The sequence below is a fragment of the Sceloporus occidentalis genome, unplaced genomic scaffold, assembly GCF_023333645.1.
Source record: "Sceloporus occidentalis isolate IW3139 unplaced genomic scaffold, rSceOcc1.0.p SCAF_2, whole genome shotgun sequence".
NCBI classification, from domain to species: domain Eukaryota; kingdom Metazoa; phylum Chordata; class Lepidosauria; order Squamata; family Phrynosomatidae; genus Sceloporus; species Sceloporus occidentalis.
In genome coordinates, this window is record NW_028316982.1 from 169,468,902 (window position 1) to 169,482,916 (window position 14,015).

General features: G+C 43.8%; 1 protein-coding gene across 1 annotated transcript in view; it reads right to left on the reverse strand.

The window, feature by feature from the left end:
• LOC149319286 (acetylserotonin O-methyltransferase-like) overlaps window positions 1–13,785 on the reverse strand; it is a 29,842-nt gene extending 16,057 nt beyond the window's left edge. Inside the window, exons 1-8 of the mRNA XM_089508408.1 lie at window positions 13,720–13,785; window positions 12,576–12,750; window positions 10,336–10,465; window positions 10,145–10,213; window positions 8,841–8,959; window positions 7,199–7,336; window positions 2,559–2,681; window positions 988–1,173 (exon numbers count right to left, since the gene is read on the reverse strand). Coding sequence (XP_089364534.1) covers window positions 988–1,173; window positions 2,559–2,681; window positions 7,199–7,336; window positions 8,841–8,959; window positions 10,145–10,213; window positions 10,336–10,465; window positions 12,576–12,750; window positions 13,720–13,785 — 1,006 coding nt within the window. The remainder of the gene's footprint in view (window positions 1–987; window positions 1,174–2,558; window positions 2,682–7,198; window positions 7,337–8,840; window positions 8,960–10,144; window positions 10,214–10,335; window positions 10,466–12,575; window positions 12,751–13,719) is intronic.
• Between the last annotated feature and the right edge of the window lie 230 nt (window positions 13,786–14,015).

Sequence of the window (14,015 nt, forward strand, 5' to 3'; positions counted from 1 at the left end):
CATGGCTCCCTTCCTCCTGCTCCTTCATCCTCCTCCTCCTCCTTCACCCCGATGAAGGGGAGGCATGTTCTGTCCTCTGCCCTCCCTCTGACCTAATCCTTCCCCTGAACTTGACCCAAACATGACCGGGGCCAAGTTCATATTTGCCAAGACCAGGTTTTTCTCAAAAGATACAGGTAAAACTCCACTTTCAAAAGACCTGTGCCAAGGGGCATTTGCCCCTGAACAGGTGTGCAAACCTCAAATTCAGATATAGAAGAATCAGGGCCAATATGAACTTCCTGCTTTTAATCCAGTTCCTGAACTGGAGTAAACGGTAGTCTGAATGGCCCCATTGCGAGTTTTAAGGATAAAACTCACAATTGAAGACTTTATGAAAAATTGTGAATGGTTTATGGACTTTTTGAGCAACAAGAAATCTAATGATATAATAATTTGTGGTGATGTCTATTAGTAATTTTAGTAGAATTATTTAGTTGGATCTGTAAAGGTAGAATAATTTCTTTTCTCCCCCCCCCCCTTTTTTTTTTTTATTACAGTCAGAATTGGGAGGTCAGAGCCCTCCTATGCATCAATTATAGGTCTTTTTTTCTTTTCTCTTTCTCATTCTCTTTCTCTCTCTTTCCATTCTTTCTTTCTTTTTCTTTTCCTCCTTCTTTTTCACTTCTTTGTCTTTCCCGCTCCGGTTTTTTAAATCTCTGATTGTATATTATTTTGACTGTAAATTAGATTGTTATTGTCAAACATTAATTAAAAACAGTCACAAATTATTTTAATAATTTGTTGTTTTAGATTTCTGTAGGGAACCAATGGAATTCTACATGATGATGAACTCTTACTCCCATCATATATCACCACTGGCCAGGTGAGTGGGAGATGAGAGTAAGTGGAGTCCAACAACATCCAAACAGCCAAAAGCTTCCCATCCCTCTTTAAGGTCTTGAATAAGAATGGAGAGATCACTTTATTTTCTTCCCAAAACAACACCAAAGAGTCTTCCTTTCTTGAACTGAATCACCTTGAAGCCAGCTGCACCAAGGAGTGCATTGTACTCAGATGAGGTCCGTTCTTTTCCTTTAGTGTAAAGCAACATCAGTATGGAGTAGATGTGGACTTCTAAAGGCCCATTTCTGTCTTCATTGAGAATTGTGTCCACTATTAACACACCACCTCCTGTTAAGTGAGTTGGGAAAGAGATAATATCATTACCTATTTCTACACCTTTTTGGAAAGTTTTGAACATGGTTCCTCTCATAATAAAAACTTATATACTGTGTGCCAGTATATAAAGAAATAAGATGTGTTTTCTGGTTCTCAAGGTTTTTGGCCCACAATGACTTCTACATATACAGATGCACACCTCAGAACCCATGAATGGGAAATCTTAATCTTCCCATCACTATCTAGTTAAATATAATGATAATGGGGGGTGGGATCATTTGGAGGGTGAGATAGGAATAGCAAGGGACTACAGTTAGTCTGCAACATCAACAGGGATTAGGGGCACAGCCTCCTCCCCTGCAAAAGTGAAGAAAAGCACAATTTAATTAAATACAAATTGTAAATGCTGTTTTTAAAAAAATCTAAGAGCATACTTCTCTAAGAATCTCTAGGTTCTCCAGCATGACTCTGCGGTGGAAGCTGACCATACAATCACACTGGAAGACCTACAGATTCCTAGCGAGAACATATTAATCAAATCAATGAATCATCAAATATGCAAATGGAAAACCAGTGAATGTGGGTGGGTAACTGTACACTGATACTGCCATTTCCCATGGTGTCTAGAAGGCAAAGGTTTCCTCCCTGCAGCCCAGGTCAATGACTTCCCTCCATCTTTGGGGCCCAGAAAGGGAACTGCTACAAATTGTGTAGTCTTCCTTGGCAGCAAGATCTCATACACAGTGTTTCCACTCTTGTAAAAAACAACCACAACAGTTTTTATACTATAGTTTCCACAGTTCCATTGAAAACTCTATATCCTGGTGTATTTGTCCAGGCTAGATGAACTCTTTACCAAATTCCAACCATATTAAGAAAGGACATATTCTTATATCTTCTCAGAAATAGAACAGCCCCAGAATATGCAGAGGTTCACTATATAGAAAAGGACCAATAGTGACACGATGGCTCCAATAACCACTCAGGAACAATGTTCCTGCAATGCAGTGGTTTATCCTGGCTCTGATAGTTATGTTGTTGGACTGCAACTCCAGCATTTCTCACCATTAGCTGTGCTTATGAAGGATGATAGAAAAAGCAATTCAAAAGCAAATGGAGTACTATACTTTGCCCACCCCTCCTTTAACTGATTATTATAACAGAATAATTTGATCCCACCTCAAATTAGATGATGAAAACTTTCTTCGCAACATGAGTCATTTACTGTTGCTTCTAGGGCAAGTCAGCCCATGGGTTAATGGCCCTATGTAGATAATGGGCCTGAGAATATTGTATTCACTTGATACTTTGAAGACACTGGAAGAAGGAAGGATGCTTCCAGAGAGCAAAAAGAAAGAAAGAAAGAAATTTCAAGGAGGAAATCTAAATACACATACCAGGTTTACAGGCCTTGTTTAATTTATTTAGCAGAGTTACACATTTCTCATCATCCCAGCCATGAAGAACTCTAGCCAATGTATACAGATCAGCTTCTGGAACTTGATCATTAAAAAAATCACCTGCAGTATAAGAAGACATCAATTATTTCAACCTTCTGGAAAACACTTTTTATATCTAGAACTATAATGAGCCCTCTCTATCTGTCAGAGTTTCCAGGATACCCTTCCCCTCCCATGTACATATAAAAAAATGGAGCTGCCCAAATCGATATTTAAAATTTAAAATCACTGCCACCTCCCCTCCCTCCCCTGTGCCCATGGCTGATGGAAATCAATCCGAGGAAAGGGTTAGTAAGGGACATAGAAGCCACAAGTCCTGGAGCTTGAGGCTTTTTGCAGCTACCTTCCTCCATCCTAAAGCTTTAGCCTGGTGCAGGAAGGATGTTTTTGGATGAAGGTTTTATTATGCTTCAGCACAGAAGATACAGTTTTGACCAGCATCATTCCATGATTGACTTCATCGGGGGTGTTCCCATTGGCTTATATTCTGTGCTACAAATCGATTCCAAGGTACATCGTTCCTATTAGAAACCGAATTAACTCTAGAACAGTTCTAGAGCAACCCGCAATCGTTCCCACTAAAATGCGAATTGTAAAGCGGATTTTAATTTAATCCGTTTTAAAGGCGTATAACCCGTGTTAAAAAAATAGAAGGGTCGAACCTACATTTTTTCCTTGATTCGAGATAGGAATTGGATTATTGAAGTAGGAACGATCAGCCTCAGAAATCGGGTTAGCTGGATGGGAGGAGCGGAGCGCGATGGGCTGGCTCGGGGGAGTCTCCCTTTCTTGTCCCCATCCGTCGTGGCTGTCGCCATCTTTGCTTCCCTCACCCTTTTGTCCGCTGATAAGGATTTTTTTATTTTTTAATTTAATGGTTTACAGGCGCTTAATCTCTTCAGCGCTTTAAGCGCCTGAAGTCCCGGCCACTCCAGCGCCTGCATCTGCCAAAGGACTCTTAAAGTAGGGTTGCCATAAGTCTGGACCTCCTAACCTGGACAAATGTAGGAAAAATGTAAGACAACATTTTCAAATGTAGGGCACATTTTTAAAAATTGGAGGACATGCGCAAAAAATTGATGTTTTTAAAAAATGTTACTATAAATGCATGTTTCTTAAGCATGATCAAAATGGAGGACATTTGGGCATTATTCCCAGACCCGTGACGTGCCAACTTCTCCTTCCCTCCTTGCCATCTCAGACCCAAGGCAGCGCTGCCTTTGGTTTGGGAAGGCAAGGAGGGAAGGAGAAACGGCCCGTGCCAACTTCTCCTTCCCTCCTTGCCATCTCAGACCCAAGGCAGCACTGCCTTCGGCTTGGGAAGGCAAGGAGGGAAAGAGAAACGGCCCGTGCCAACTTCTCCTTCCCTCCTTGCCATCTCAGACCCAAGGCAGCACTGCCTTCGGCTTGGGAAGGCAAGGAGGGAAAGAGAAACGGCCCGTGCCAACTTCTCCTTCCCTCCTTGCCACCTCAGACCCAAGGCAGCACTGCCTTTGGTTTGGGAAGGCAAGGAGGGAAAGAGAAACAGCCCGTGCCAACTTCTCCTTCCCTCCTTGCCATCTCAGACCCAAGGCAGCGCTGCCTTCGGTTTGGGAAGGCAAGGAGGGAAAGAGAAACGGCCAATGCAAACTTCTCCTTCCCTCCTTGCCATCTCAGACCCAAGGCAGCACTGCCTTCGGTTTGGGAAGGCAAGGAGGGAAGGAGAAACGGCCCGTGCCAACTTCTCCTTCCCTCCTTGCCATCTCAGACCCAAGGCAGCGCTGCCTTCGGTTTGGGAAGGCAAGGAGGGAAAGAGAAACGGCCCGTGCCAACTTCTCCTTCCCTCCTTGCCATCTCAGACCCAAGGCAGCGCTGCCTTCAGTTTGGGAAGGCAAGGAGGGAAAGAGAAACGGCCCGTGCCAACTTCTCCTTCCCTCCTTGCCATCTCAGACCCAAGGCAGCGCTGCCTCCCCCAGCCTGGGGTCTTTCTTCCAAGGCAAGTGCTTTGGGGAGGCAGTTTTCTCTCCCTCAACCATCCTTCCCCACAAATAATTGCAGGACTCATAAGCACTTTAAGCGCCTCCTCATTGGCTCTTTTATAACAAACCGTGAAATTTAAAAGGGATGTTATAATGACGTTGCTTTGATTGACAGCCCCAAAATGGTGAGTGGGAACGAAATAAGGCTAAAACCGGTTTGTATATACACCGTTTTATTTGAATAGGAACGAAAGAGGATCACTTAAAGCGAATCAGTTGGTAAATGAGAACGAAGGAAAAAAAGCGATTCGGAACGCGGGATAAGACCAGGGTTATTTTGAATCGATTTAACTGATACCAGTGTATTTTAAAGCGTTGTAAATTGCAAGTGGGAACACTGCCACTATCTGAAGGGGCTCAAAGCTCCAAGTGCCAAGCGCTTGCTAACTCCCCTGCTAACTCCTTCCTGGAACTGACTTCCAAGGGGGGAAAAGAGCGATGGCAGCAAGCCCCGAGTGCAAGGCACACATTTTTCCTGCTTGCTGTTGTGAGGACACCAGCCCCCACCTCTGTCTTTTGAAGGAAAGAGCAGAATTACCACAGCCAAAAAAGAAAGAGTGTTTGCCTGGCGTTCAGGTCTTGTCACCACAGCATCCACTATTGCCTGGGACAGCTTTTCAGTTTGCCTGCAATCAATCACAGGTAAAAAACAAACAAACAACTCTTTCTTCATTTCAATCTGCAGTTGCTCAAATTTGCAGACACTGAACCCATGGATACTGAGGCCATACGCTAAGCAGCTTTATTGCCTGTCGCAAAGGATAGGAACCCTTATGCCATTCCATGTACAGGAGCAATGCTGGTTTGAGAGCAGAATTTTACTTTACCACTGTTGAAAAGATAACGTCTTCCCCTGTGCTGAGGTCCGCAGGTTAGACTTAGACCAATTTGGAAGGTGCATTATAAACTGTGAGGCACACATAGAGCAGAGGGGATGGCTGTGAGCGCAAGAGGGGTGGTTAGAGAACTGCCATGCTTTCTGGTGCCTGACTCTGACTAATGGAAAGCCTTGTGAAAGTGACAACTGTAGGAACATTACAGCATTTGTATTATGCAGAGTACAGTGGGACTAGTACAATATGAGTGTATGGTAGGAATAGGAGTACTCTGAATATGAGGTATTAAAACGGGAAAGTTACCTTTACTGTTTCTGGAAATCCATCTTGGGATAGGGAAGGAGATAGACAAAATGAGCTGAGCAATACTTGTTAACAATAAAGTTATCTGTCATGTATTTTGGATAAACTGTCAACTATTCCTGAGGCTGGACAAAGGTGAACAAAGAGACAAACCAGCTTCATTAAGCAACGAGTTATTGTAGCACCTTTTAGATTAATTGTGCAAAAGATGTTGTAGCACAAGCTTTCTAAGGAGATTTTCAGATGGGGAAAAAAGCCGAGAGTGAAAGACATTCTCCCAGTAAAGTCGTGCAATTGAACTGAAGATTTTCAGATGATGTCACACTGATCCAGGACTTCTTCTAGGAAGAACCAGGAATGCTCCAGCAACAAACTATTCATGGGAAAGCCCTGTAAATGGTTTGTAGCTGGAGCATTCCTGGTTCTTCCCAGAAGAAGCTAGGGATCAGTGCTACGTTGTCTGAAAATCTTCGGCACAATTGTGTGACTTTGCTGGGAATATCCCTTTTACTCCTGCCCCCGCCATCTGAAAATCTCCATACACCTGGGACCAAAATACAATGCAGAAATAATCCTGTGAGAGACCACTTTAACTGCCCTGACATAATACTTGGCAATCCCAGGAACTGTCGTTTTGTGAGACATTTAGCCATATCTTGTCAGAGAGCTCTAGTGCCATAATAAACTACAATTCCCAGGATTGCATTGCACTGAACCAGGGCAGTTAAAGCAGCCTCAAACTGGATTATTTCTTCAATGTGCTTTGGACCTTGGTCTACTTTCTCAGATGCATGGAGTGAACAGAGGAAGCAGATCAAGTCTGTGAAAGTTTATGCACAACTTCTTTTGCACAGTCAAAAATGCCACAAGATCTCTTTGCATACTGATATCCCAGATTAACTTGGCTATGTCTCTGAAATCAGCTTCTTTAACTCAGAAGTGACCTCACCATCTAAGAAAGATACCTAAGGATAGAAAGAGGGGGAGAATGTTGATTGTCTCAGGAAATCCATCTTAGGATAGGAAAGGAGATAGACCAAAGGAGTGGAGCAATACAGTAGTTGGTTACAAGAAAGCTGTCTATCATGCATGTTATGTAAACTACAAACATTTCCTGAGGCTGAACAAAGAGGACCAAAGAGACAGCCCAATTTCTTTAAGAGGAAAGAAGTGACCTCAAAATCCAAGAAGGCATTTGGCCTAATGATAGGAAGACAGGGGAAATGGAAGGGCTCATCTAATACCCAATTGCCTCCTCTTTCACTGATCACTTTATATAAGTATTGATGCTTCTCTGCTCCATAACTTAATGAAGTATACACTGGTGATCCCTGATGCTTTTTATACAGGTATCTGCCTTGTAGAGGGAAGTAGTATCTAAATTTTAAATCTAGCTATGTCTGCAAAAACCATATCTTACCACCCTGAAAAGTAATCCGCTGTTCCTCTGATGACGCAAGATGCTTTGTTGTTTCCACCACTTCAGGTAGGTCAAAAATGGTCACTTTAGAATTTGGGTACAATGAAATATATTTTTTCGCAAACGCATCACTACATCCTTTAAAAAAAAGAACAGAATGGAAAACAAACAAATAAATGTCTTTTGAACTTCTTCCTAAATTTTCTGTATGAAATTTTGTTCAGGAATTTTAATTTCTTTTGAAACTAGGGTACAGATTATTATTATATATGGAAAGACATGACTCACTAAAAAAAAGACAATAATGCTTGGTAAAATAAAAGGCAGTACAAAAAGAGAATGACAGCATTCCAAATGGATGCACTCAATCCAAGAAAGCCACAGCTCTGAGTCTGCAGGACCTGAACAGGGCTATTGATGTTAAGGTGACTTGGAAGCCTCTCATTCATAGAGTCAGCCTGAGATGAAGTTATTTTTATGCCAGTTATGAACAACAAAAGAATATGGTTGTGATACCACTCAGTGGCATCACTAGGGTTGGTGTCACCTGATGCAATAACCCATGGTGTCACCCTCTCCCTCACTGACCTCCCATTACGACACCATACAGAATCCTTAGTAATGCTTTTTTTTGTACTGTTACTCACAAAATGTAATTCCCATATAGTGGCATCACTAGGGTTGGTGTTACCAAGTGTGGCTCCAGCTATTCATTCAAAATGCTGCCAATGCTGCCGGGCGACTGCATCCTGGCTGCATCCCAGCTCTGAACAACATCAATGAGTCGATTTGCAAACACGGGAGCTGCCCTTCCCAGATTCTTCTCCCTTTCCCTCTCTTACTAGCAGCAGCAATTTTATCCAGTTTGGGGGGGGGGGGGGAGGGAGCAACAGAAAGCTTCCATGGAGCTCTTGAGTTTCTCCTTTCAGTTTTGCATTCGGAAGAAATGGGGGAAAGATGAATGTTGAATGAAGAGCTGGAGGGATGGTGAATACCCATGTTTTCTGGCCCTTCAGAGCCTGCTGCTGTGAGACAGACTCTGAGATACACACACACACACACACACAGAGAGGGAGAGAGGGAGAGAGGGAGAGAGAGAGAGAGAGGGAGAGAGAGAGGAGGATGCAATGGTGTTCCTCGTTCTCTTCCCACTTTTCTCTCACTAGCTCCTGGGTTCTACCATATTTAATTCGCCGTCGATGCCACCAGGTGATTACAACCCAGCTGCACTGGCAACAAATTAAGTATGATAGAATATGAGGTATTTATTGCCTGTAGCAACCCACAACTCAACTGTATCCCATTGGGGAGCAGTTGAGTTTTTTTGTCAGTGCAGTAATCTGTTATGGCTTGCCCAGGTTCATCCAGTGAATTTTCATTGCTGAGTGGGGATATGAACCCTGGTCTCCAGAGTCATAGTACAGCACTCAAACCACTACACCATGCTGGCTCTTGAATAAAGGAAATAATCTGTATTAAAGTAATGATAGAACATACAGTGGTACTGAGGTGGAGCTATACTACTTTTGCCACCAAAGAATCACAGGGATGAAAGTCAACTTAACAGGCCATCCCCCAAATCAATAGTGTTGAAATTCCAAATAAAGAAAAGCAGCTTTTTAGTAAAATTTCTGCTACTTACCTCCCAAATCACAAACAATGTGGAAACAAGAAAGATCCATTGCAGACATTACTTCCTCACCATACAGACTCCAGGCATCCTCGAGGGCACTGGAGAATCTTTGCAGCTTTTCCTTTGAACTGGGAAATCAAAATCAGAATGAAAGATAAGCAGAAAGAATGGCTGAATACAAAGTCTGACATATAGCTGCAAACATGCAGGATAACACTTGTAATAAGCAAAAAAGAATACCATTATCAACAATTTTGCATGGCTATTGGGATTCTGATTTCAAATGTTTTAAAAATAATAAGCAAACTAACCCCATTTGACCTGTTAGGTCACTCAGTACTATAACAGAGAGCTTAACAACAAGCCATGAAAGTACTGGACATGATCCTAAAGTGTCAAAATATACAACTGAAAACAAAAGCTAGAATAATCAAATTCATTGTATTTCCCATCACCATGTATAGATGTGAGAGCCAGACAGTAAAAAAAGCAAATGTGAGGAAAACTCATTTGAGATGCAGTGCAGGAAAAGAGTACTGAGGATACCATGGACAGCAAAAAAGACAGAACATATCAAGCCTGAACTTTCCACGGAAGTCTATGGTGCGTTACAGACCGCCCAGAAGGGGAAGTCTCACGCCGCTGCCGGTTGCTCCACGAGGGAGCCGCAGCAGCCAACCGCGTGGCTCCCTCGCAGAGCAAAAAGAAGCCCCAAAATGGCGCTTCTTCCCACGGTGCAGATATGACACCACAAGGTGCCAATGGCGCACTCGCAGCATCATATATGCTGTGCACGTGCGGATGCAGTGCGTCCGCTACGTAGAGATGGCGGCCCCCGTGTGGAACAGGCGCCGCCATTTTGTACAGACTGGGTCTGTATTAGGGTTAGGGGCGTCTGGAAAGGACGCCACTTTCTAATCCTAATACAGACCCAGTCCGTACTTTATGCCCGTTTGTAATGGGCCAATATGACAAAAATGAGGCTGTCATATTTTGGCTGCATGATAAGAAGGCTCGGCTCACTGGAAAAGTGAGTCATGCTGAGGAAGGTGGAAGGCAGCAGAAACATAGGAAGACCTCATGCCAGATGCATAGACTCAATCAGGGAGAATTCAAGCCTGAATTTACAGGACTTGAGAAGAGCAGTGGAGGACAGAGGGGCTTGGAGACGTCTCATCCACAGGGTCACCATTAGTTGGGCTTGACTCAAGGGCAGTTAACAACAACAAACAAAAATGTTTTGCATAGTTATGCAAGGTTTACATTATCCTAAAGAAGGTATCTTCAGGTATCAGATACAAAATACTAGTTACCTGCTCGTGGCTTTATAAAAATCTTTTTCTGAAGTGCCACATATTGATTGGATCTGTTCTTTTCCTTCCCTGAAATAGAAGAATAACTGGGTCACTTGGATATCTCTCATTAATACAGTTGCTGTAAATAAAAAAGCAACTTGAAAGCAACTTTCCCAACCTTTAGAGGTTATTTGCAGTTCACTCCTTACCTCACAGCCTGTGCCAAGTACTGTAAATTTGGATAGAAGTGCTCAGAGCAGAACTTCATGTATTGATACTGAGACTTAGGGCTTGATTTAGCAAGGCAGAGGTTGGCAAGGTCTGTGTTTCCATAAAGACCTTAAAATAAAGGAGATAAAACATTCTATTGTAAAACCATGAGAGAAATAAAATAAGAGATAGGTGAAAATAGGGAGAGCAGCCCTAGTGGAATCAAGTGTTGCATAATGACTCTGGAGACCATGGTTCATATCCCTGCACAGTCATGGAAAAACCACCGGGTGACCTCTGGGCAGGACACACTTTCTCAGCCTCAAAGGAAGGCAAAGCCATATACACCCCTGAACAAATCTTGCCAAGAAAACCCCATAAGTCAGAAATTACTTGAAGACAACAAAGGTTTGTCAGATCTCAAGACCTGTTCCTGAGTCTCCAGTTTTCAGTGGTCACCTCCAGGCAGGAGACAAGGGTACAAATTCTGTAGTTTTGGGGGCTCAGCTCTAAGTAAGAGGAAATTTGCAAGGATTAATTTACTGGTTGCCAAAACTTGCCAACATACTTCAAGGTGTCCATGGTTTATTTACTTAGGGCCTTATCACACGTGAAACAGCAGCTCCAATTCAAAGTCCTTCTGAAGCGAGGGGGTAGCAGAGTCACTTCGGATCCAAAGCAATTCACGTGATGTATTATCATACCTGAGGAATGAAACTGTGGTCTCTATTTGGGAAAAGCAGACTGAGTGCACATTGTATTACCATACCAAAGGGATTCAACGATTCAAATTGGCACCCTTGCGCATGGTCAGTGGGGCTCTGGATGCTGACATCCTTTCCTGCCCCCTCCTTAGCTGTCATCCTTCATCAGGGTGAAGGAGGAGGCAGGGAATGATGGGACAGGTGGCAGGGTGGCAGAGGCAGCAAGATCGGCGTGAAGGAGCAGGCGGGGGATGATGGGACAGGTCGCAGGGGTCACTGGGGGCAAGATAGGGTTGAAGGAGGAAGCAGGGGATGATGGGACAGGTGGCAGAGTGGCAGAGGGGGTGAGATCAGGGGGAAGGAGGAGGCAGGGGATGATGGGACAGGTGGCAGAGTGCCAGAGGGGGTGAGATCAGGGTGAAGGAGGAGGCAAGGAATGTTGGGACAGGTGGCAGGGGGTCACTGGGGGCAAGATTGGGGTGAAGGAGCAGGCAGGGGATGATGGGACAGGTGGCAGGGGGTCACTGGGGGTGAGATCGGGGTGGAGGCAGGGGATGATGGGACAGGTGGCAGGCTGCCAGAGCGGGTGAGATCAGGGTGGAGACAGGGGATGATGGGACAGGTGGCAGGGGGTCACTGGGGGTGAGATCAGGGTGAAGGAGGAGGCAGGGGATGATGGGACAGGTGGCAGGCTGCCAGAGCGGGTGAGATCAGGGTGGAGACAGGGGATGATGGGAAAGGTGGCAGGGGGTCACTGGGGGCGAGACTGCGGTGAAGGAGCAGGCAGGGGATGATGGGACAGGTGGCAGAGTGCCAGAGGGGGTGAGATTGGGGTGAAGGAGAAGGCAGGAGATGATGGGAAAGGTGGCAGGGGGTCACTGGGGGCAAGATCGGGGTGATCTTCCACACCAGACCAATTCAAAGTGAAATCATAGTGAGCTTGTAAACAATTTTTGTGAATTGTTACCAAATTCTCAAAAATGAGGAGTCACTCTGAATTGACTGTGGATCCGCCTTGGAACGACCCCCCCCCCCCATAGAAAGCAATCATATCTGATAATACATCACGTTATAATATGAATACGCATGGTTGGACCCGCAGTGATTCCAGATCTGAACTGCAAAATCCCTCGTGTGATAAGGCCCTTAGTTTCTTCTTTCCCTCTCTGTCTTTGTGGCAGAGGGCCTCAGTCTCTGTTCTGCTCTTCATACAGCTACTAGCTAGTAGCCAGTAGTCTAGATTTAAACATTATTTATAGGAAGTGAGAGGAAAGTATGCCCTCATTTCACCTTGATCTGGGAAAAACTTCTTTAGCTAAGTCTTAATTTGCAAATGGGAAGATACGTTCTGTGTGTGTGTTCGAACAACAAGCTGTGAGCCACTGTGGCTGGTACTTAATGCATAACTGGGAGCATTCCCTAGGTTGCAGGTTTTGGCCCAGAAACCTCAAGGTCTGGGATCATCTTGACTACACAATTCAGTGTAGTGACAGCAAAGGACAACCCAAGTTGTTTTCTTCTACTGATATGGTTACCTTCATTGTCCTTCTTCTCTAGTCTTAGTAACTTTAAACCCACACAGGCCTCCAGCAGCCTCTCCATTCCCATGTTGCTGGTGCCCAGGCGTTCAGCGATAGCTGCGGAGGTCAAGGTGTCTCCTGACTCCAAAAGCAGATCAAATACTCCCAACTCACAGGCAGTAAACATAATCTGCAAACCAAAGCAGTAATGTGTACAAAAGGAAAAAGTTTAGATACTTGGCAGATATAAAGGTTAACTTTGGGGTCATGCAGACGGGGCAAAAGAAGTGGCCACAAGCCACCAGTCTGTTTGGGGCCTTTGTTGCTGTTGCTGCTGTTAGGACCCATTTTTAAATTTGTAAGGGATAGACAAACATCTATTTACATAACAAAAGTGATCACATTCCAGATAATAGGGACACTTTTAAGGAAGATGGTTTTATTACACAAATACTATTGTTATATCAAGCAGGTCCTGGAAGATTGTATTCCAAGCTCTGCAGTTTGTTTCCGCAACTTTTAAATATACCAATGAAATGTGGAGACTTGGCAAAATTGGAGGCCATTCTGTGCAAAGTCCTTGAAGGCAGAATATTATTTCCTTAAAAAATGCAATTATACAAGAGATAAAAGATGTAGGCAGGGTAACAAAAGACAATAATGAGTGGTTTGTAAGCAGAGCCTCCATCTCCTCCCTAATTTGCTTTCCTGTCAAGGCCTGAATACAACTTCTGCTCATTTGTTGAGTGAAAGGAGTCTTGGGGTTGAGGTGGGCTGTGTCCCATCTATCCAAACAGTAGGACTGCCCTGCTCCACCTGATAATTTGAAAATCTTGTATTTGCTCTCCTTATGTTTTCATCAACAAAATTACGCTGAAAGACATGTGGTAAGCAACCAGGAGTATTCCTTGTGTGCTAGGACAGCACGAAAATACTTTTGGATTTCTCCATTATTTCATATTAGAAGCAAGTTATTGAGACATCAAATTTCAAGTTCTCAGAAAAATGAAATGATATTTCAAACATGTTAGAAAGTTTTGGCCTCTGTAAGATAATTCAAATGTGAAGTCATATCAGGGAAACCAATTCATTAAAAACATGAAGTTTTCATAGTTATAAAAGCATTAACATTTGCATACATGTTATCTACTGATTTTACCTTTGAAATTAGAAATCCATGTTCTTGTTTAAATAAGATTTTAAGCATCTCTTCTTCAGAATCCATACTCTTCACTGCTTTCTGACACAATTCCCCTTCAGATGATGGTGTGGTTTTGCCACGTATCAAGGCAGAAAGTTCTCTTTGGTGCTATACGGAAGACCCCTCTTATTTTATTGAGCCCTGGTGGCGCAGTGGTTAAATGCCTGTACTGCAGCCATTCACTCAAAACCACAAGGTTGCGAGTTCAAGACCAGCAAAAGGGCCCAAGCTCGACTCAGGCTTGCATCCTTCCG